This window comes from Malus domestica, chromosome 15, assembly GCF_042453785.1.
Source record: "Malus domestica chromosome 15, GDT2T_hap1".
NCBI lineage: Eukaryota > Viridiplantae > Streptophyta > Magnoliopsida > Rosales > Rosaceae > Malus > Malus domestica.
In genome coordinates this window covers 768,068-791,809 of record NC_091675.1, presented here as the reverse complement: position 1 = coordinate 791,809, position 23,742 = coordinate 768,068, and the positions used below count along the sequence as shown (strand labels likewise).

General features: G+C 36.9%; 5 protein-coding genes and 1 non-coding gene across 6 annotated transcripts; 2 read left to right on the top strand and 4 right to left on the bottom strand.

Moving 5' to 3' along the window:
- The first annotated feature begins 2,217 nt into the window (after positions 1-2,217).
- TRNAV-CAC (transfer RNA valine (anticodon CAC)) lies at positions 2,218-2,289 on the top strand. The gene has a single exon. It is a non-coding gene; the product is annotated as a tRNA-Val (tRNA).
- Positions 2,290-4,739: 2,450 nt separating this feature from the next.
- Positions 4,740-7,289, top strand: LOC103413856 (cytokinin riboside 5'-monophosphate phosphoribohydrolase LOG3-like). The gene is made up of 7 exons (XM_017326390.3): positions 4,740-5,069; positions 5,668-5,765; positions 5,864-5,894; positions 5,987-6,086; positions 6,277-6,347; positions 6,459-6,602; positions 6,867-7,289. The coding sequence occupies exons 1-7, from the start codon at positions 4,947-4,949 to the stop codon at positions 6,948-6,950; spliced, it is 651 nt and encodes a 216-aa protein (XP_017181879.2). The 5' UTR covers positions 4,740-4,946; the 3' UTR covers positions 6,951-7,289.
- Positions 7,290-10,259: 2,970 nt separating this feature from the next.
- LOC103450378 (endoglucanase 2) lies at positions 10,260-13,554 on the bottom strand. Its single transcript, XM_008389713.4, has 6 exons — positions 13,140-13,554; positions 12,602-12,885; positions 12,068-12,505; positions 11,698-11,839; positions 10,991-11,157; positions 10,260-10,877 (listed from the first exon to the last, which is right to left on the bottom strand). The coding sequence occupies exons 1-6, from the start codon at positions 13,354-13,356 to the stop codon at positions 10,545-10,547; spliced, it is 1,581 nt and encodes a 526-aa protein (XP_008387935.1). The 5' UTR covers positions 13,357-13,554; the 3' UTR covers positions 10,260-10,544.
- Positions 13,555-14,057: 503 nt separating this feature from the next.
- Positions 14,058-16,620, bottom strand: LOC103450379 (probable diphthine methyl ester synthase). Its single transcript, XM_008389714.4, has 6 exons — positions 15,752-16,620; positions 15,541-15,665; positions 15,065-15,294; positions 14,943-14,982; positions 14,718-14,809; positions 14,058-14,605 (listed from the first exon to the last, which is right to left on the bottom strand). Exons 1-6 carry the CDS (start codon positions 15,899-15,901, stop codon positions 14,397-14,399), a joined length of 846 nt encoding a protein of 281 aa, XP_008387936.1. The 5' UTR covers positions 15,902-16,620; the 3' UTR covers positions 14,058-14,396.
- Positions 16,621-16,666: 46 nt separating this feature from the next.
- Positions 16,667-18,428, bottom strand: LOC103450380 (protein SPA, chloroplastic). The gene is made up of 5 exons (XM_008389716.4): positions 18,028-18,428; positions 17,849-17,932; positions 17,466-17,517; positions 17,052-17,208; positions 16,667-16,965 (listed from the first exon to the last, which is right to left on the bottom strand). Exons 1-5 carry the CDS (start codon positions 18,193-18,195, stop codon positions 16,944-16,946), a joined length of 483 nt encoding a protein of 160 aa, XP_008387938.1. The 5' UTR covers positions 18,196-18,428; the 3' UTR covers positions 16,667-16,943.
- Positions 18,429-19,584: 1,156 nt separating this feature from the next.
- LOC103450381 (putative HVA22-like protein g) lies at positions 19,585-23,001 on the bottom strand. The gene is made up of 7 exons (XM_008389717.4): positions 22,394-23,001; positions 21,575-21,617; positions 21,378-21,476; positions 21,234-21,290; positions 21,082-21,145; positions 20,757-20,966; positions 19,585-20,294 (listed from the first exon to the last, which is right to left on the bottom strand). Exons 2-7 carry the CDS (start codon positions 21,604-21,606, stop codon positions 19,869-19,871), a joined length of 888 nt encoding a protein of 295 aa, XP_008387939.1. The 5' UTR covers positions 21,607-21,617; positions 22,394-23,001; the 3' UTR covers positions 19,585-19,868.
- Positions 23,002-23,742: the final 741 nt, after the last annotated feature.

Genomic DNA, 23,742 nt, shown 5'->3' with positions numbered 1-23,742 from the left:
CATACGTGTGTATATATCCATCCAATAAGCTATGAAAAGAGTTGGCACTAACGATATCATGATCCACATGGATTCTATAAATAGAAGATTAGCGTTTTGGTTGTAATGGCTACAGTGGTATAATGCTTTCTTGCCCTGAGTTGTAATTTACAATGCTTTCTTGCTCTGAGTTGTATCTCGAGATTAAAAAGTATTAACTTTCAACTCAAATTATATTTGGTCAATAACTTTGAACTCATGCTTTCACGATCTGAGTTGCCAGGACTTACTTTTATATATTAAAATCATGCTTTCACGAGCGATTTGAGTTGAGAGTTAGTGTTTAGAAACGGATTTTTCGGGTTGGTTTCATTCATGACGTATTTTTAAGAAAAAATTATCAAAATATTCATCCAGTTTGCTACGCGCTACATTGTTTTCATTTAAATGATATTTCTACACTTATTCATTTAAACTATAGGTAGAGAGATATTTAAACTTGGGTGTCTAAAGAAGATAAACTTGTTCTAGCTAACTTTGCTAGCTAAATCCAAATATGCTAATAATTTGTGTTACATCAAATTAGAATTTCAATTAGAACACACACAAATGGTTATTATTATGCTTAATTAAGTTGAATACAGTCTCAATCAGTAATTAATTTGTTGACCATAATGATTAACTAACGAGAAACAAGGTTAAGGAGTAATCTCTTGAGGAAGAAGGAAGGAAAAAGGAATGGAATTTGACAAAAATTATAAAGTACGTGGCCAGTGTCGGTTAATATTAAAAGCGAAGAAACAAAGGAGCCATTCACGGCCCAAAAGTTCAGGACAGTTCTCGCCCTTTTGCTCTAAAGACTTCAACATCCGCACCGAAAAAGCAAATTAAAAAAAAGAAGTTACTTTGGAACATTCTAAAAAGAAGAAAAGAAAGAAAAAGAGATGAACGAACGTCATTCTTCAGGGCACCTTTGGACTTTGATTGTAATTAGAGAATATTCTCTTATCCAAATCCTTCGAATTAAGTTTAACTGGCCAAATTCCATGGTTCACATTGTTCGTCTGAATATTGCATGGAAAAATTCCAACGAGTTTAGGGTAAGGTCGGCTACTTTCACTATCAATAATTCTTCAACAACTCCTTTTACGTACGTTTTATTTTAACCAGCTTTCCGTAGAACATTTTTTTCTTGGAAAATTGTGTTTCAATAGATTTCCAGAAAAGGGAAAAGCGATTTCATGTTCATACCAGACAAAGAAACCATCAATGGAAGTACAGTAAGTAAGAAAATTCTCAATTTACAGATGCTAATTTAACCCGTGTGCCATGTGATTAGATTATGAAAATATTAACCTTCCTGGAATTAATAATAGGTCGAGCAGAAATCTTTATATTATACTCGTGCAGTTATTTCGACAAAAAAAAAAAAAAACTTACTACAGTTAAATATTCAAACAGAATACTATATATGTGTAGTCGTAGGAAGGATCTTCGAAGCTGTACTCAATTTGAATAGGCTATCTTTCATGCATGTAAGAGTAAGTTATTCATACCATATTTTTATACCACATTTCTATATTAACTTAGGTGGCATCTGATGTGAATAGCCACATCATTTGAAAAATTTGTAAAACCCAAGGAAAGGAAGAAGAATGACTCATCGTTTACCACAATCATCATTTAATTAACTAGTTTTTCTTAATTATTAATTTATTAAATAATGAACTAAATTTAAAAATCTGATTAATTCAAATAATGTGGTTGTCCACATTAAATGTCACCTAAGGTCGTATGAAAATGTGGTTCATGCTGTTCTATATCTTCATGAATCTAGGAACTTTTGCTTGCATTGTATCATTTGGTCTACGTACCGTAACTGATAACATTCGAGATTATGCATGATTATACACAAAGGATCCTTTTTTGGCTCTCTCTTTAGCCCTATGTCTCTTATCCTTAGGAGGTCTTTCTCCACTAGCAGGTTTTTGCGGAAAACTTCATTTATTCTCATCTGGATGGTGGGCATGCCTATATTTCTTGGTTTCAATAGGACTCCTTACGAGTGTTGTTTCTGCCAACTATTAACTAAAAATAATCAAGTTATTAATGACTGGACGAAACCAAGAAATAACCCTTCACGTGCAAAATTATAGAAGATCATTACTCTTCATGTAATTGAAGTATAGTTTAATAATATATATATCTATCTATGAATATGAATTAATATATATAATTGTAAATAGTGTAGTCGGTTATCACGCTAGTCTCACACACTAGAGGTCCCCGGTTCGAACCCGGGCTCAGACATTTATATTATTTATTTGTGACTACGGGACAGAAGTTCAGGGCCGAAGGGGTAGAGGAAGACCTAGGAAAACTTTGGAAGAGACCCTAAGAAAAGACTTGATTACTTGGATCTAACGGAGGACATGACACAAAACCGAGCGCAATGGCGTTCTAGGATTCATATAGCCGACCCCACTTAGTGGGAAAAGGCTTTGTTGTTGTTGTTGTTGTTGTAAATAGTGTAGCAAAGCTTATGCGTATTCTACAACCTCATTTCATTTACAAGTTGAATGATAAGAGAGAACAACATTGCACGATAAAGCATCTGGCCAGGCTACTAATAACTATACTATTTGTATTAGTTTTAAATTTGATGATAATTAACAAATGGATATATCATATTGCATGCATGTCCTCGTGACTATAGACTACAAGCTAGTTGATGCATTGCCGATGTGTCCCATTACTAATCTCATATTTACAGTTCAACTATTGACAAGTGGAATTAATTATTGATTTATTTAAGATTAACCAGCATTATATATAAAACTACTTCGACAAGCATTATTATTTTCAGTTGTAGACGAAGCTTAAATCAAGAAAACTAAGAAACAATTATCAGTCAATGACGAGTACGTAAGTGCCCACCTCATCATCCCAATTAACTGGGATGAAGCTGTTAAACAATACAATTTATATCAATTAATTATGATAATTAACGTAGTTATATCCAAGATCATTATATTCTAGTATAAATAAAGTCTGATATACATACACACACACGCGCTAACTGGGGATGTCATCACCAGATACCAACAAAGATTTGTTTCTTATAAAATTGCTGTTTTTATAACAGGGAAGAGTAAAATTTGGGATGAGGATCCTCGCATGATCCTCTTTGTGAAGATTTGGAGGATCAATCAATCGTGTTCGTTCATCGTATATTGTGCGGTCTATTTTCGTTAAGTACAGTTTGTGTTCAATTTTAAATAAAAAAAATTAAAATGATTTATGGCCGCACGATGTAAGATTAACGGACATGATTTATTGATCCTCTAGATCCTTACAAAACTGATCCAAATAGTATCCTAATCCTAAAATTTGATCAAGTTAAAACTTAAAAGGGTTGGAACTTCTCTTCTTTAGTCTTCAAGCCCTTTCTTAATATTTTTTTTTTGTTATTACCATTCTATTATAGCTTGCCACTTGTCATATTAATTAGGTAAATTACATAAAACTACCTCAATTATGAGTCGAACCACAATCTCATATTGAATATATGAATATATGGATCTTTATTAATTTTAAAAATTATTTCAAATTTTAGTTAAATATCTCTAGATTTTATAGTTTCATATTGAATATATATATATTTTTATTAACTTTTATAAAATCTTTCAAAATCTAAATTGAATATTTTTAGTTATTTTTTTTGTTGAAAAACAAAACTAGAAATATTCAATTCAGATTTTGAATGCAAGTGGCCATTTACCACAGTGGTGGAAAAGAGTTGAGCTCTTACATGATGATGTAGGTTAAAATCCCGTCGGTGGCTAATCTTTCGTTTGACCAAAAAAAAAAAGATTTTGAATATTTCTAATTAAATCTTTACAATTTCATTTAAAATCTTAATTGAATAACTCTATTTTTTTTAAGTTCAAATCTCTATTGAATACACCCCATTAAACTCATTTCTGATTTGGTTTGCAATTTCCTTATATAGTACTGATTTCCTAATTCCTTTCAACAAACCAGCTACTAAAACCGAAATTTGAACAAAAATGTTACTCGTACCACATTTCTCGTATCACATTTGTATTATTTCTCTAATAGAAATGAGACCCACATGTGTTGGTAGACTATACTTCTATTAGAAAGATGATATAAATAATAATGTGGTGAGTATCATTACTCAAATTTGAAAAAGAAACAACACATCAAGTTGTGATATGGTGGAACTAGGATTCTCTTCCCTTTCAAATTCATTTCCTTTCTCTCACACTTTCCTCTATGTCTTTCTCTCTCTATGAAGTTAGCACAAAATATGTCGTTGCTTAATCGTAATCGTTTAAATAGAAAAGAAAAATGCGAGAGAAATTTAAAGAGAAAAGAATCCTGCCATGCTTTGTGACCCTCCACAATTATTCTGGGAGTGTGATATTTACACACCCTATTTTACTTCTCACACACTTTTTTAATTTTCGGATATCGGATCAGATGAATTGAAGAAGATCAACGGACATAAATTATCAAAGGGTGTATGAGGAGTAAAATGAGGTGTGGATATCACACCCCTTATTCTGTCCATATGCACCGGCATTCTCTTCCAAAAATTTAGGAGCAATCAATAACCCTAAACGTCAATTTCAACGTAAAATTCATTATCGAAACAATATCACGAAACGAGAAAATGAGATGGTGATGAGCGAGGCATTCCTTTAAATTATTAATATTTTGCCTGTATAAATTAAAGAACCAATACCATTAATTTCATTCCTTCAACTTTTGTCAATGGCTTTCATAGCGATTGCTTGACTGTTGAACACAACAAACACCTTCACGTTAATCTCTTTTCTCTCTCCAGTTCGTTCATTCTCTCTCTCCCTCTCTCTCTGTCTCTCATTCTCGACATTTCTCGATCGAAGCAAAAAACCCAGTTGGATTCAGGACTTTCTGCAATGGAACATCAGCAGCAGACTGCAATGAAATCGAGATTCAGCCGTATCTGCGTTTTCTGTGGCAGCAGTGCTGGCAAGAACCCGAGCTACCAGCTCTCTGCCATTAAACTCGGCAAAGAATTGGTAACCCTTATTTCTCACTGCTCTCTTCACTCTTTGTAAAGTTCATACCATTTTTTTACCCTTACATGTTATGAAAATCGAAATTTATGTGTCATTCTTCGAAATTAATCGAAGATTGAGGTACCCATTTGCTTGTTACCTTGAGAATTTAACTATTTAGAGAGACCCAAAAGCATTTTTCACTTGGGTCGGATGTTGTTGAAGCATATGATGAGAGACACTAGAGCCATTGGTCTTTGAATTTCAATCTTTCTAATACCAATTCATAAAAAGATGATAACTTTTGGATCATGGATATTTGAGATTTGGAGCCATTTCTAGCATCGGTTTCCTAAGCTAACCAATTCTTGTTATTCATTTTAGTTGTATGACAATACCGTCATAGTGACACGATTAAAGTTAAAATAAGAATGATGTGTGAACTATGAATAATTGAGAAAAAGATGATTAATTAAGGATACAAAAGTGTAATGATAGGGTTTAATTTAATTACGATAGCGTAAATGATGGGTGTTTGACCACAAATTATAGTAATTAGATGAGATGTTTGAAGGAGGTACGTCTGTTGTTAATATAAAAAGAGGATTTATTTTTGCAGGTTGAAAGGAGCATCGACTTGGTTTACGGAGGAGGAAGCATTGGATTGATGGGTCAGGTCTCCCAAGTTGTCTATGATGGTGGCCGCCACGTGTTGGGGTAAAATTCTTATCCCTCCCTCTCTATCTGCCCTGCCTTTTCTGAATTTTTTATTCATCTCCGATCTTGATTTGTATTTTGTTTTGATTAATTTGCAGAGTAATTCCCACAACTCTCATGCCAAGAGAGGTATTTTAATTTCTTAATTATTATGTATTTGTTTATCCTTTTATTAGTGTTAAGTGAAGATACTAAAATAAATAATTGTTTTATAATCTCAGATCACAGGAGAGCCAGTGGGAGAAGTAAGAGCTGTATCAAGCATGCACCAACGCAAAGCAGAAATGGCTCGCCAAGCTGATGCCTTTATTGCCTTGCCAGGTACAGTAGCAGCGTCTTAAACTAATCACGCTCTGTAACAAGATGAAAGAAATTTACTTATACTCAGAATGTCAATGTGACTCTGCCTCAAACTAATCACGCACTATTATGTGTTTGACGTTATTAATTAAAAAAATAATAAAAAAAAACAAACACTTCCCAAATGAATCATTCATACGTTTGATTGTAGGTGGCTATGGTACCTTGGAGGAACTGTTGGAAGTGATCACTTGGGCACAGTTGGGAATCCATGACAAACCGGTAATTAGTAATAAACATACTAGAAATTCACCTTTGGTCCTTGTAAATTAAGTAGGTTTAGTTACAATTAGATGTTAATTAATTAAGAAGTTAATATTTTGCATGATGCAGGTGGGGTTGTTAAATGTGGATGGATACTACAACTCACTGCTATCCTTCATAGACAAGGCTGTGGATGAAGGTTTCATTGACCCTGCAGCTCGACATATTATTGTCTCTGCCGAAACTCCCCACGAACTCATGTGCAAACTAGAGGTACATTTTTGTAATTGTCAAAGTTAAAAGATCCATTTTTCTTAATACTTACGAGCACTCAATGTCAACACATATTTGACTGTTAAATTTAATTCAAAAGTTTGTCCCAGGACGATTTAATTTTGATCAAGTCAAATAGGTTACCACTAAGTACCTGTAGGTACAGGTACTTGAGAAAAAGTGCTAAATGACATGATCTGAGCCGTCCATTTAGATGGCGTGATGCAGATGGGGTTTTTTGATGTTGATTGAACAAACCTGCAGGAATATGCTCCAAAGCATTGTGGACTGAGTTGGGAGATGGAGCAACAACTGGAAAACACGGCAAAGTCAGACATTGCACGTTGACCAGTCTATCATGTCGTCGTGGAGGATTTGTGACCGTTAGATTAATACAGCAGATTTGTTTTCTTAAAATACACACAATTAAGCATGAGCAGTCAACCATTTGTAGATGTGAGCTCCTTCAGAAAAGTGCCAACAACACAGTTGTTTTATTTAGCTGTGGATCACGCTTTTGTATTTCTTTTTTTTTTTCTTGTGATTTTTTATTTTATTTTTGCTAATTAGAATCTGACCTGGATCACAATACCTGTGATTTGATTACTAGTCCTTCAAGTCGGTGATTCATGATGTTTGTATATTCTATTGATTCCATTCATAATATAGTTTCAAAAATTGATTGGCTGTTGGAAGTTGTTTTCGATTGATAGTGATGTGGTGAGGAACATTAAGTAGACTATCAAGAAAGAGGAGAAATAAAATGAGGGGTTAGCTTGTGTTACAAATTCATTTAATTTAATATATATGAATATGATACGATTGACATGTTATAGATTTAATGTATTGTATTGGTAAATAGAAGAAAGAAGATTAGAATAGAACTATAAACGCGAGGGAACCAAGAAAACTATCAAGGCTCAAGATGAAAATCAATTTAAGTGTTCCAACATAACCGGATTAGTAATTGTGTTACAAATTCATTTAATTTAGAGTAAACTGTCATTTAACCCCCTAAACTATCACGTCAGTGTCAATTTCCCCCCTGAACTATTTTTTCAGCCAATTGACCCCCTAAACTATGTTAAAGTGGCCAATTGACCCCCTACCGTTAAGTATCTTTAACTCCATCCAATTTTCTGTTAGAAAGTGTCATGTGCTTGGCACATGACCACCTTTTTACATTTTATGTCTAAATCTTTACAAAGAAAACATATAAAACAAATATTAAAAAAAAACATACAAACCCTAAACTTAATCATTCAAAATAATAGAAAAAGTAAGGCTTTTTATATTAACAACCCACAAAATGTTGAATGCACCCCATATTAAAATTTAATATTAAATGACTTATTAACTCCACTATGCAATGACAATTTTGACCTTATTAGGTTTAAAAAAAAATTTATAAATACACCCCAAATCACTTTTAGCGTATTATTTATCTTCTCAACTATTAAAACCCTCTCATCCTCCATTGTTGAACAAAACCCTAACCAATGAAACTACAAACATGTTGATTGAGAAAAATTGTTTTTGACGAATGAAACACGAAATCGATGTTTCTGAAGCTTCACATAAGGTAAGACTTCACATTTTTCATTGTTTTAGTGATTTCGATGACATCGATAATGATTTAATCTTGCATTTGCTGCATTATTCAAACTTCTATATTCATATTCATATTCATCTTTTAGGGTTCATATTGAAAAATAATGTAGCAAACACAAGATTAAATAATTATCGATGTCATCGAAATCACTAAAACAATGAAAAATGTGAAGTCTTACCTCATGTGAAGCTTCAGAAACATCGATTTCGCGTTTCATTCGTCAAAAACAATTTTTCTCAGTCAACATGTTTGTAGTTTCATTGGTTAGGGTTTTGTTCAACAATGGAGGATGTGAGTGTTTTGATAGTTGAGAAGATAAATAATACACTAAAAGTGATTTGGGGTGTATTTATAAAATTTTATTTTTTAAAAAACCTAATAAGGTCAAAATTGACATTGCATAGTAGAGTAAATAAGTCATTTAATATTAAATTTTAATATGGGGTGCATTCAACATTTTGTGGGGTTAATATAAAAAGCCTTACTTTTTCTATTATTTTGAATGATTAAGTTTAGGGTTTGTATGTTTTTTTTTTTAATATTTGTTTTATATGTTTTCTTTGTAAAGATTTAGACATAAAATGTAAAAAGGTGGTCATGTGCCAAGCACATGACACTTTCTAACAGAAAATTGGATGGAGTTAAAGATACTTAACGGTAGGGGGTCAATTGGCCACTTTAACATAGTTTAGGGGGTCAATTGGCCAAAAAAATAGTTCAGGGGGGAAATTGACACTGACGTGATAGTTTAGGGGGTTAAATGACAGTTTACTCTTTAATTTAATATATATGAATATGATACGATTGACATGTTATAGATTTAACGTAGTGTATTAGTAAATAGAAGAAAGAAGATTAGGACAGAGCTAGAAACGCGAGTGAACCAAGAAAACCATCAAAGCTCAAGACGAAAATCAGTTTAAGTGTTCCAACGTAACTGGATTAGTAATACCAAGTAGTGATACTTGTCGAACCAAATGGGAGGAAATATATTCTCGAACCAAATGGGTGAACTTGGAGTTCTTTTAGCATTGGATATTGAATGTTTATGTAAATTCACTCCCTCGTTCTCAATACATTGAATTGAACTAATGCTGTTGATATTTTCCTACTTTTTATCCATTCATTGAGTGAGTGGTTTTGGACCTGGACTCTGGAGATTATTTTTGGGTGGTGGCTTGGTTGGCATCTAGGCTAAGGTTGTTCATCATGCAAAGTAGTGGAGACATTGACCGTACCATTCACAAACTGCCTAGTGTACAGAAGGAAAGCGAAAAGCTACGGTGGAAAAGCAAGTGGCCCACTCATTTTCTTGGTGCTAATGGCCATGAGGCCATGGATGCCGTAGATGAGATGAGATGAGAGCCTAAGGACAATGCACTCGTGAAAACCCATGTGGGTACTGCATATTGACAAGGGAGAACACTACTTATAAAGTGAGAACAACTTTCATCCAACCATGATTATGCTACTTGTGACATAGTTCACGTGGGCATTACATCTCAAACGAGTCAACAATTGTTAACTAAAAAGAATAAAATGTACAATATTGTGTAAGCAGTATCACAATGACGTAGCGTAGAAGGTAAGAAAGCAGTTGATTGAGACCCAAAAGAGAGGAGTAGGGAACTTCCTTTGAGTTTCCATGGTTCTATACATGGATAAACAACAAGTGGTGGTGTCTTATGACTCTGCAAACCTATAGTTGCCACTCCCAATTTTAACCTTTTCCCTTAATCCTAATATTTAACCCTGTTATCATAAACATGAAGAACTATATGCACTAATGTCAAACGATACCCACGTGATTTTAATTCAAAGCTTTTTTAATCCACATTACGTAAATGATGTATTAATTCATATTCAAGATGATTGTTTAATTTGCTTATTTGACATTTTTCGAGTAGTAATTTTTACATTTTTGTTTTCTTCTTTACACTTACGTTTCTGTTTCTAATCTTTTTTTATTCATTCAATCTTGAAGTTTGAAAACAGAGTGAAAGATGAGAAAAACTTGAATTTCCAAGTCCAAAAGTCCAACCACAAAAACTGTAAACTTTACGCAACATGAGATTAATTGGCTAGAGCATTATGCCACACAAATTCAAATCCCCTTCCTCCTAAATTAGGGTATATCAAAATATCACTTTACCAAAACAAAGAAAGGCTCAGATCCTGAAGTAACCGCTCAAATCATTGGAAAGTAAACTACGTACTATTACACTAGATCAGTAAATTGTGTATAGAAACAGGGCATGCATACAAACAGGTACAGAGTACAAACAATTGTAATCTCTTGGTTTTTTTTTTTGGTCGATGTCTAGGACTCTCTAGGTGAAGGATTTAACTGCCGAAGAGGTGGTCACCAGACTTGACAGAAGGCCAACAACGACGGCACTGTTGTATGTGCTCGGCTCCCCTTGCCTCGAGTTGTTCCGGGCATCAATGTATGTTTCGTTTAGGAACGGCCCGCCGACAAGTGCTCCAACGGCTACATTAGGGTTGGGTTTGGTTGAGTCAAGGTACTTGAATCCCTCTTTGCAGCTAGTCTTCTTATTAGCGGGGATAGAAGCTCCTCTATGGTGTACGTATTCAGGATATTTATCCCCGTACCCGACAAGATAGCTCATTTTCATAGGATTGTCGCCCAAGACATAATTCGCCTATAAAATTTGGAACATTTTAGGAAGGAATAGACGTTTATGAAGGTTACGGCTGTTTGTTGCTAATATCTGCGCATATACAAAATGTACTTGAGACAAATCAGAAAGCATACCTGAGATCTAACAAATTTCCGAATATCCGATGGCTTATAGGTTTCTCCATCGCATTCTAGTTTTGTGGAGCCAGATGTAAGCATGTAGTCACTGTAAAGAGCAGCTAGGAAAGCAGCAGCTACCGGCTGCTGCAGAGCATTCCATTCACTGACCCAGATCAGACCATCTGCAATGTGGACACCATGATGGTAAGCCAAGGAGAATGAGAGATACTGCAAAAAAGAACTGAATTACGAGCATATGCAAACCAGCTTCGAAGATTTGAGTGTGGTGCATAAAGCTAAAAGGATGCAAAAGAGAATAACATTCCCAACTGTGGACACGTACTTGATTGCTTGGAAATATCGGAAACCGTGTGCATTGTTGTTGTTTAGAGCTTCATGTTTGCCTAGTATAAGTATCACTTTCTTCTACATAATAGGAAGCAATTGTGTTTATCCTCCCTAATTGTTTTGAAGTGCAAACCAGTTATTATGAACGGTAGAGGATTTTATCTACAACGGAGGCTGTTAGATTGGTGAGTGTTTATAAAGTTATCAGTAACATCTTAGATTAGTTGGTGCATTACAATGTAGAAGAGGCGGTGATATAGTTCTGGAGAACTAATCTCGAGGCAGGCTAGCAAGAGCAATGCTTTTGCTTTAACAAGAAGAAGAAAAGATATGCATGATAATCCATGTAATATGACAATAGCGAAGAAGATTACTCTCTGTTCTGCTGCTCGTGGCCGTTGGCGAGTTTGGCAGGAAGCCACATATAACAGCTTCAGCTGTCTTCCTGTACTTTTGAAGGCCAGAATTGTCTGAGGTGTCCTTCCCACCAAAGAAGGTCAACCTGGAGAGCAAAACCTGCAGTAAAAATGCAGAGTTGTTCACAAGACTGAAGGACGAATTTTACTCGAGTATAATGGTAACTTATCTTGCAAATGAAAGTCCTTCAAATATAGCTACTATAGTAATCCAGGAAGAGCAAGACATTGTCAAATAATTCGTTTCTCGGGCGAGTTGCATTTTACTGTGGCATTTGACAGATTAAAACACAGCAGAAAAACAAAGAAAGGATGGTTCTCAACATACCTGGGTTCCTGCAAGCTTGTTATCCCAACTGAACCACGTCGGTTTACCAAATTGAGCAAATTCCTCTCCATTCTCCCCTGTGACGTAATCAAGGTATTCCTTATCCCCAGTCGCATGGTAAAGCCAGGCTGCTGCCCACAAAAGCTCATCTCCATATCCCGTTGAATTGTAAAATTTCTGGACCTCGGGGATGCTTTCACTGTAAGAGCCTCTGTTTTTGTCAGCAAAAGTAAACAACTTTTTGGCATGCGAAAGAAGCGTATCTGAATATTTGGCATCACTTTTCTTAAAGACCAGAGATGCTGAAGCCATAGCTGCTGCAGTTTCAGCCGCAACCTCCGTTCCTGGAGCGGATGTGTTGACCTGTGTTGCCGGCCTCTTCTCAGTCACATCTTCCGGCCTATACCAACATTCATGGTCCTTTTTAGGGTCACCCACCTGCCCCAGAATATGAATTGGCAACTTGGCAAGTAAGAAACGCTTCATAAGCATTGCGATTTGCATGTAATGAAAATGGTTCAACGTTATACGAACCTGAATGTAGAGCACATTGTCCTTGGGATGAGCATTGACAAGGAAGTCAGTGATCCACTTAAGAGAGGCTTGAGAAGTTTTTAACTGATTCACCGCATCCATGTGATCACCATACTCAAGAATCGCCCACGACAAGACCGTGGCGGTATACGCCATTGGAAATCCGAACTTCATGTGATCCCCAGCGTCATACATTCCCTTGGACAAATCCAACTTCGCATCGCTTCCATCTTTCAGACCCGAATCCCCTCTCCACGATATCTTGTTATCCACCAGCTTACCAGCTACATATGACAACCACCCACAAAATCAAAAACAAATTACAGGTCAGGCACTATACCTACCAACATTTAGTAAACTGGAAATTAATACATCGAAATACTAATATACATCGAAAACTCGCAATACAAAAGACAAAGGACAAAACAAAGATCAAACATTTATACCAATTGAGGCATTGGGTGATGCGAATAATGTGAATTAACTGAATATTTAGTAAAAAAATGAACACGTTGCAAATGTAGAGAGAGAAAGGTACATTTCTGGACGTCGAAGAATTGGACGGCGACTTTGAGAGCGGCGGAGTATTTCTGGGTAATGGCGCCGGGAGGACCAGGAACCGCACCGTCGTCATCGCCGGAGTTTTTCTTTATTTTCTTGACGACCGCGAAAATGACGCCGCCGGCGACGAGAGCGAGAATCACGAGCACCAGCACCCACACCCACCACCCCTTGCACCTCGGTTTAGCTCCCATTTTTCAGGACCAACTAAAACCACAAGAGGTAGGCAAATATTAAGAGATCTGTCTTAACACATTGTGACAAGACAAACAGACATTAATCGAGGTTTCGGAGGAGATTAACGTCTCATTAAGCGATGATTCGCGTTCCCTCTCGGATCGGACTTCAGATTTTGTTTGTTGTTGGACACGGTTGACAACCGAGACGAGGTTAATTTCGCGGTCTTTTTCCGTTTTTTTTTTTAATTTTTTTTTTATTTTTGCAGTTTGGTGCTTTGTTTGGATGGTTTGGCGGGATGATCGTTGTCAAATGACCGAAATAGCCCTCGTGCGGGCGGGGAAAACGAACGGACGGATCTGCGGTAAGACTAAGTCAGAGATGACGAAGACCTGTGTTTGCCGTTGGATATTTGAGAGGAACAGATGATTTTAACCGTCCAACTGGCCACAGACAGGAGGGTAAACCGATTTCTGGTACGAATGTGCAGTCGACGATTCAGCTTTGGTTAAAAGGAAATTCAGAAATTCTGAACGCGACTTCGATTCTCCTCCATGTTTGACAGAATACGATCACGCGGCTTCGTAAAACTTTGATCGTATTCCGTCAAACTGGGAGGAGAATTGAAGGCACCAAAATCATGTTTTGAAGAGATGTCGTTTCACCAAAGGCACCACTTCTAATATCTGGTTAGAGATTAGGATGAACTCATGGCACATGTTCATAATATGGCTTTTCTTTTAGCGCAGTCTCAATCTTATTCATCTCTGAATAAGCATACACAATGTGGAATAATCACGACATATATATTTCGCTCAAAATTGAAGACAGGTGAAATTAATACGGCACATAATGTATTACAGCAACTCGACTAAACTCGATTCACAAAATCGGATTGCGCAGCATGACAGCAGTTTGGAGTCATACAACAACCTATCTTCCGATCTCTCTTGAAAGCCAAGTAACCGTAGCCTCCTATTCTGTCTCTGCTGCATATAGTACAACAGTTCACCATAGAAAAGTAGATCAGGCAAATGCCGTCCTATCAGCGTTATAATCATACAGTGCCATGATTATTCTCTTCCGAATGTCTGTAAAAATCCAGCATTTCTTCTTCCACTGGATGAGTTTTGCCTACTATAACAAGGCAATGGAGAGGTGCTCCAAAATCAACCGACTGCAGTTGCCTCATCGTACCAGAAACGATCTTCTGATCCTCACTTCCCAGCCGAGCAAGCCCAACACACATCGTGTCTTCATTATATGCTGCGAGGTAATGCAAGAATAAAAAATGTAGCAACGGTTATATTGTGCAGATGCCAGACAATAGTTAACAATCACGTTTGAAGTAAAGGTCTGAAAAAAATGACATGGTTACCAGATTCTCCTCGATTGTGTTCAACCTCCAGAAGCTGCTCAATTGCAGTGTTTATCGACATATATCTAGGCGGTTCATACTGCTTCTTTCCTCTGAAAGGGAGGCAAGTAACAAAAATAAGCCTATGCAATTGCGGAAGCACAAAAACACACAAAACCTAAATCACACAGTAAATATTTCGAAGCTGAAACTAAAGAAAAGGCAGTCGATTATTTGACTAGAGACCTGCACAACGATTCCAGAGTCGGTTCCTTCACGCGTATATCTACAGCGAAAATAATTTGTGATGAGTGTATAGTAAGATAAGCATCAACTGGTGTCAGTTTTTTAAGCATCTAGAACCCAACCTAACAAGCATAGCGTATGCAGTCCAAGCGCACGATTTTTCTGAATCTTCTCATAAAAGCTATCAGGCCTCCATGTCTCGGTGAAGAATGGTATTGAAACTGTCTCTCCGTAGTGGTAGAGTTGTAATCCACAGGCTCCAACTGCATTCATCACCGACGCATTGTGCACCACCTTGACATCGATCCCCAACTTCTTGGCTCGAACGACAAGATCAGTGTGTGTCGTAGCTCTGCGTTTTAGATCAAATTACGCAAGAAAGAATGCAGTAATTAGACATTCCTCATAGCTTTTGGATCCATTACACACAATTATATAATTCCAAAATGCTCAATTGATCATCATAAGCCAGCATTATTTCGATCATAATTCCAACATTCTTGGAAACTAAATTTTAATTACTTCCCCAATTCCTAGTAAAATAAATAAATTCCACACAAACAAGATTTTTCTAGTTCTGCAGAGAGATTGGTCATACCCAAAAGGATCGCCAACGACAAGGAAGGCGACGTCGGAAGCAGCAGCTGCAGTTAGAATCTGATCGGCCCTCTCCTCCACCGTTTCTCTATCCGCAAGTGTCACTGGTTTTCCGTACAACTTTTCCTGCAACCAAACTTCCATTTCAATTTTTTTTGAAAAAGTTGAACAAGTTCTGTAAACAAATAGAGATGTAGAGAGAGAGAGAGTACGAGGGTGGAGAGGCCGTCGGAGGAGATGCCAAACGAGAGGAGGGAAGTGTAGGCTTCGATGAAAATTTTGTCGCATTTCTTCACAGCCTCTAATCCTCTCAGAGTTATGTCTTTCTCGTCGCCCAACCCCAGTCCTACTATGTACAGCATCTCTCTCCCTCTGGTTTGAAAGTTAGGAACTCTGCAAAACCCTAGTTGGAATCCAGGTGCCGCCAACTCAATCCGACGTCGTTCCAAACTCCCTCTCCCAACCCAGTGGCGGCCAGAGTTAAGCCTAAGAGGAGGACGGGGTTCAACAATACACGCGGGCCGGGCTCTATTCAAGTTCGGGCCTCACCGACAAGATTTTGACAAAAGCCCAACAATGTTAAAATTGGTCCTTGTTTTTTATTTTGAGAGTTTTAACGAAACATTCTCGGTACTATTCATTTTTAACAAAAAATCATATTTTTAACTTTTTCTGGTACTATTTATTTGTCATTTTTCATTAAAACTAAAGTTTTTTTGAAATTTTCGTTAGTTTTCCTTTTTATTTTTACTAACTCGGAGAAACACTTTGTGTGGTAGCGCTAGGACCATGTCACTTATGTGGGGGCATCTCTTCTAAAACCATGACTTTACTGTATTTTTTTTTTTCAAAGACTTCTCACTAGATCTCATGTGATTTTAATTTTTAACTATGTGTGAGAGCTACTCTAGTCATGCAACTTATGCAAATATCTTTCTCCCGAAATCATGTAGTGTAATACATTATGTAGAAGTGTAACAAATTACAATACATGAACGGTTTTGCTACTAATAACATCGATGTCTTTTGCAATTAAACTCCACACTCGTTGTGTTAGTGTGCTCCTAGCAAGTGTTTAAATATAAACTGATGATAATATCGGTGCTGAGTAATAGTGGATCGATGAGTTTTGCACAAAGACATTTATATTATTTGTGGTAGAAGATTTAAACCCTTAAGCCAATATTTCCCATTCAGTACATTGATTCAAGAGAAAAATAAAAGATGAAACACAAGAAGCACAAGAGAAGAAGAGGAAGGCAGGTTAGAAAACTGCTAATTCATATCTGAAGGATCACATGAAAGCAATTTGGACTGATTAAGTGTAAAAAACAAGAACAAAAAAAGTGAAGATTTCTTCTCGACAATCATTTACTCTTCTTAGCAATATATAGCAGACCTCGATCAGTCATCGTCTTTGAATTCTCTGTAGGACAACAAAATATACACAAATGAGTTAGTTTCATGCATACTGATAGACCGAATATGATCCAAATGCATGAATCATCGCACCTGCGATCAAGGTACCGAGGTTGAATCCCAGACCCCTGACATGTTGTGCACGTAAACGAACCGACCCCTTCGCAGTTGATGCAGTTGGACACCTCTTTCTCACCCCCGCCAAGCTCTACTGTCACCGTCCCACTTCCCGTGCAAAATCTGCATTTTTCTGCGACACACAATTTTCATCAGGACATCAAAACGTAAACGGCATGCCACAACAAGAACAATGTAATAAATTCGAAACCACAAATTTACAAGATGTTTAATATTTGATAAAAACACAGCTACCAAGTTGTTAATGTTAATTACTGCCGGCGCTCACACTGATGCAAGAACGATATACATTTGTGAGTGAGTTCGCTACCAAGTTGTACAAGTATTTTTGTATATATTGTATCGTTTGACGAAAAATACTGTACTTACGTGCGCCGGTTCCATTGCAAGGGAAGCATGGCTGAGTGTTGTCTCGCTTTGCCTGCAATTAGCATTATTAATACTAGCATTTGCCTATGAACATTTTTTTTTTAGAAAATGAAAAGGAGAGACAGGGGAGTGGGAGGTTTTTGTTTTTGGATTATATTTTTAATATTAGAAGTATTTTAACACGAAGTGAGGTTTCAATAAAAAAACGTAAAATTCAGATTTATAAAATTACATTATTACCCTTTTTGTGATAAAAGATTACGTAGTTTTTTCTTCGTATTTTGGTTGACAAAATTTTTTTTATTAATTAATAGAGATTTCCTCCTTTAGTTAATACAACTTATTTAATCAAGATTAGATTACAGGAAGTTGAAAGAACTCACAGCACTGTCGATTTGTGATTCGTAGAAAACCGGAATGCCAATCCCGACGGCAACACTCACAAGCCCAACTGAGATTGCAACTACCTGAAAACTCATGCCTATTTCAGATTCTGCACAAAATTATTGAAAAAAAAAAGTTCAAAATTAACAGAAAAGTTAACAATTAGAGAAAAGAGAACCGTGTTTTGATCGAGATCAATGGCTCTGATGCATGGATACGACTTCGGTGACCGTTGATTTCCTGAAAACTTGTGGGACGCGCAGAAGGAAGAAGGGGAGGTGGAAAGCTTGAGGGGGCAGGAGAGGAAGGGAGAGCGAAGACGGGGGAGTGAGGGTGCTTGTGACATTTCCACGTCTATTTACTGAAACAGAAGTTTGAAGAAGACGGGAAGAGAAGAAGAAATTACAAAGCGATGGTGGAGTTTGGATATGTGGGGTTGGCAGTTCCTCTAATTTCAGCCACCAGACTCTCAAGAGCTTTTGCCATCACAAACTGAACTCAACGTTCCGCCCTCCTACGTGGCTCCCTTCCTTGGCTACTGAAATGGATAAATGAAATCTTTTGAATTTCGCATTATGGAAGCCCAATATCCCGTTCAGATGGGTCCAGCCCATCTTAATTTTACGAGAAAAATTTCGGTGGAGCAGAGTCACCACGTGGCTGGTCAAATCACTTTTCACATGAAGAGAAAATGAGGTGGTACGACAGGAGAAAAGGCAGTATGGAGGGGTCGAAATCTTCTTTGGATCCCTTTTCTCCGAATCCTTCAATTCAATGCGTTCTCCGATTGGTGTTGGCGCCAACTACCAACCCACCACTCCTACACTGTCGTCTTCCAGAATTCGGTTGCCCAAAACTGGAACCAAGTCCTTTCAGCAAGAACGAAGTCAGAAATTTAACTAAAAGGGGGCATATTAAAAAATTTGAGCTCTTTTTTTTGACAAATAAAGCTAGTTCTTTTACAAATGCTAAAAAAAATTAATTACAAAATGCCTAATTTATTACACTATTGTCTAATTTTGTCTTTAATTGTTGACAATCTAATGCTCATTTGTACTAATTAATCAAATACATGCAACTCAACAAGATTTAGACATTAGTGCATGAGAAAAATATACAAGACGGAGAGGCATTTAAAAACTAATGAAGCATTTTCACTATTTTAAGCATGATTAATTGAATAAATTGTAATGAAACAAAAAGGATGAGAGGGGGCATGTGCCCGCACTAGGCCTAACCTCCCTCCGTCCATGCCTCCCAGATTAATAAAGAGGAGAGTCAGAGAGAGAGAAAGAGTGAGAAGATGAACAGAAAAAAGCGGAAAAAAAAAGAAAAAGTTTAGTTAATTTCTTGCCATTCAATGTTCGGTTGAACGGATAGGATTGAAGGATCTGGAGAATCCAGATGAAAGGGAAAAAAATCCTAATCCAATATAAGGGGCTCTTATGTGTGTAGTTGGTTAGTCATATGATTAGACGGGTAGACCTTAGAATTCACCCTCAAAAAAAAATATATATATATATATAAAAACCCTATATTCATGTATCATCTCACCCCATCCATGTAGATACAATATCAATGCACTTGATCGGGCTGCCTTACTAAAGTTTTTCCGACATCTTGACCTGATGAGGTGGGGTTAAAAAGTTCCAACTTTGCTACATCATGATCCCATTGTACGAGTATTCTAAAGCAAACCACAAATGATATCCCGTCCATAACCAACAAATAAAGATTTGGTGCTTTCAATTTAGATTATTTCAAATTACTTCTCAAAACCCAAATTTATATACATCAACACCTGATTCATCTCTCTCCTGACTCAACTCCGATTCCAATATCACGTTCGTTATGTTCTGGTAATTGTTCAATCAGCCCCTTTTATCTGCTGAATTGCGTTCAAAGATGAAAAAACGAATGAAATAGAAACTAGAGGACGCCTAATTTACATCACGTTTTACAGCAACAATTCAAATAACCGTCATTTGTCCACCTACGCAAATCTAAAAACATGAAATTTCAACGGCTTCCTGCAGAACGAGCTTTCCTCAACCTTCCACGTGTGCGCCGAATGGTTTCCTCCATAACTGTCTCTTTCGGGGGAGGATTTGTCTCTTCAGTCGCTGAAGAGGATGGCACTGCGTCAATCTGCATTGGTGCAACCTCTTCAGTTGGGGTAGCTTGGCTCGATGATTCAGATGCAGCTGCTGTTGCTGTTGCTTTTAAAGTAACTGAACCTGCTGCTTGCAGGGCAGGTTTAGGGTTTGGTGAAGGTGCTAAGGCCTCGGCTATCTCCTTTTGGTCCTTGCTTGAAGAAGTACTGGAAGTGGGAGATGGTGGTTCTTCGGGTTGTGCTTGCGTTGTTGCAGCTGGTTGGCGATTTGGAGCTGGATCGGCAGGGGGTTGGCGAGCAGCAGGCGGTTGGCGCCTAACACCTTGTTGTGGCTGGAATTTCAAGAGTAACACACATGCATACCAGAACGCAGAGTATTAAAGAGATGTGACATACAATCAATAATTTGTGGATCAACACAATATTTCATCTAAGGTAGGATGACTTCCAATCCAGTACCAACATCACCAAGGCATGAACGATCAACTATACCTAAACGGAAGAAACACACACACACACACACACAATATCCCCAAGTTCAAACATATCCCCAAGTACTTGAAAGGTTGAAAAGACTAATTTAAAGAAAAGATGGTGAAAAGGCAAAGCATAGTAAAACACCAACATAACAATTCAACACGCACAAAAAATAAATATCTGAATGATAGAAAGACAATAGCGTTTTGATAACTTGCTCCAACCGACTAGATGCCCAGGCTGGCGATGTTGCAATCAATAGTGATGGGACATAATGGTAAAACTGAAAACACCAAGTCCGAATCATATCATCATACCTGCGCAGGGCGAGGCCTTGGTGTCGATTGTGCAGCAACATACTGCAAAATGTCAAATATTCTCGTCTGACTATAGCTTGCAGCTCTTTGCCAATACAAAATTGCCATGTCACCAGCTCTAGTTCTTAGTTCCAACAAGTTCCTATCAATTTCATTTTCATGCTTCGCAAGATATGGTCTAAAGAAGGAATCATACACATAGCTCGTACCCTGCAACACGGAGATAGTTGTGAGCATGAGGAAAGGTATACTAGTAATAAAAGGGCAAACAAACAATTAAATAAGCTGATAATCTGAGTCCATAAACCCTTATGGAATCCTATACCTTTGTTTTAGGAAACCACAGATATATAATGAAGAGCAACTTAGCTTCACTATACATTGGAACCCTTCAAGAAAAAAAAAATTGAATGAGACAAAGAAGTGGCACACAAAAGCATATTTAAATTCTCTCAGCATTCCAATCCAAATCCCCACCATGAAACAAAAGCATCACCAACTCTCTCACAAACAGTCAAAACAGCCACCAAAATCCTGAAATTCAAGGATGAAAAGCGGGTCATCGCTAAGAATCATATGGGCAAATAGAAGACTATCTTAGACACAAGATGCGGTTTATACCAATACTGGCACCAAAAGCGAAGCTGTTCAATCTCTGGCTTGTTCTTTTCAACAGTTTTGTAGCATTCATAAGCTGGATAAGCATACCCAAGAGCCATCCTGTCAAATGCCAAGACATAAAACCTGGGAATTAGATTTGAAAATAATCAAACGTCCCTTGAAACGCAACATAAAGCGAAGGCCAATCGATGACATACACAAGTGTTCTGGTAAGAAAGGATCCTATCATCTTTTGTATACCTGCCCATACAAAAGAAAATAAGCGCTTGGTCAAACAAATCGTCTGGAGAACCAAAAGAAACATAAAATAGCTCACTTCAATACCAAGCAACTGCCGATTTTTCGACAAACAACATTACAAATATACTTCTTGAACTTTAGTAGCAGTACAAATTGAATTTGTTTTAGATAAACAAAATCATTAAACAAATTAAGAGCAGAACAAAATCACAAGTTCACAACAGGTAAAGCTGATACAATATTCAGATTCTTAACAAAAATAATGGCCCCACTTTTCGTTGCTTTCATAAATCATGAAATGTTGATCCTCAGATAAAAAAACTTCGTTTCGGTTTCCAGGAATTTATAAGTATTTGAACATAATCTATTCCAAATCCCTGGAAACCGAAACGAAAATGTATCTGAGCGCAGTTGGATTTGAATTGGAATTTGGGATTAGCAAAATCCCAAATTCAACTGAGCTCAGTGCACAACCAGATTTGTAAGAACAGCCACTGAAGCATACGATTATACCGCACAGAAATTAAAATTTCTTAAACTTTGCAGACAAAATAGAAATTACAAGAACTAAAAGCAAAAAAAATTATGAAAATTATAGGCAACAATTCATTTACATTTCTAAAAGGAAAATTAAGAATCCAATAATCTGATGCTGAAAAGAGTCGATATATTATCCAATCTCATTTTTCATGAAATAAAATCGGTTTTCAAGAAATATTCAAAAAATAAACAGTAGCAATTAGAGTTTTAGAGAGAGAGAGAGAGAGAGAGAGTACCTCTCGAAGACTAATTTGAAATTTGAACGGAATCAACGGATTGAAAAGAAAAACACTGAAAGTGAAAGTTACTAGAGAACTCGAATCGCCGAACAGTTCAGAGATCGCCGCCGTAGGAAAATGGGACAATGGCGCCGCCGAAAGGCTCGAAGAACCGTTACGTTGTCGGCGGTGTGAGAGAGAGAGAGAGAGGTGTTTTTGCCGTTTAAATTGCCATTTGTTTTTGGGTTTTGCTTTTGCTCCTCAGGCGTCGGATTTGATATGATGCGGTGAGTCTTTGCTTTTGGGTTCCGTCATCATGGAGAGCGGGTTCGCTGTGTGCCTGTGCATATGTAGAACAAGGCCACGCGATACGCTCTACGGCACTAGGGCTTGAATCACCGTTAAAGGTGAACAGGCGGCTCACGTTTTTCCTGTCCCCTTACTAGACAACTCAACTCTTTAACAACGATTTATATGGCACAAAAACACTATCATAACGAAATGCGTAGATATCTTTTTGAATTATCTTGCATTGTTAGCAAGCAAAGACACGATAGTAATATATTCATATCATATACATTGTTCTTTATCTCTCATCTCACACTTATTATAATTTTTGCGACGAACAAAAATGATATGTTATAAATCTAGGTTATAATTTCAAAAATAAATTTATGTATTATAATATTAATAAATTAATCATATTAAGTGACAGTGTGACTCTCGTCGTTGAAAACCCTTTCGGGCCCACCGCCCACGTCCCTAACAACTTTCCATTTAAGGCTTGGTTCGGTTTGTGCCCTTTTGCTATTTCAAGATTCACAATAGGTTTGGAAAAAACATTATTATTGGTGGAGCATGTAGTGGCATTTTGGTAAACTAATAGAGTGGGGTTAAGACATTATGATTGAGTATATAGTATTTGATGGAATGGGATTATGGATGGGATGGAGTGGGGTCTACGGAAATAACGGTAACCTCCCTAAGGCTTTTTCAAATATAACATTTGGCCGCTCTTAATTGATTAGAATTATCCGATCTCGTTATTACAGAGGTGTGCTATTCATATTATTTTTACTTTATACATATTTTTTAATTTTTATTTTATACACATCTTTTTAATTTGCGGTCGTTGAATCGATTAAATTAAAAAATATCAAATGATAAAAATTAATAAAAAGTGTATGAGAAGTAAAAACGATGTATGGATATCACACTTCTATTAATAAACAATGCTTAACAAAAGCATGAGGTTCTATATGATTTGATCCCACTGGTAATAATTTTATTAATTAGATACCAAGAGATTAGGACTTTTTATTTTGCCCGAGCAATTTTCTAATTTGATTTATTTAATAAAGAGTAAA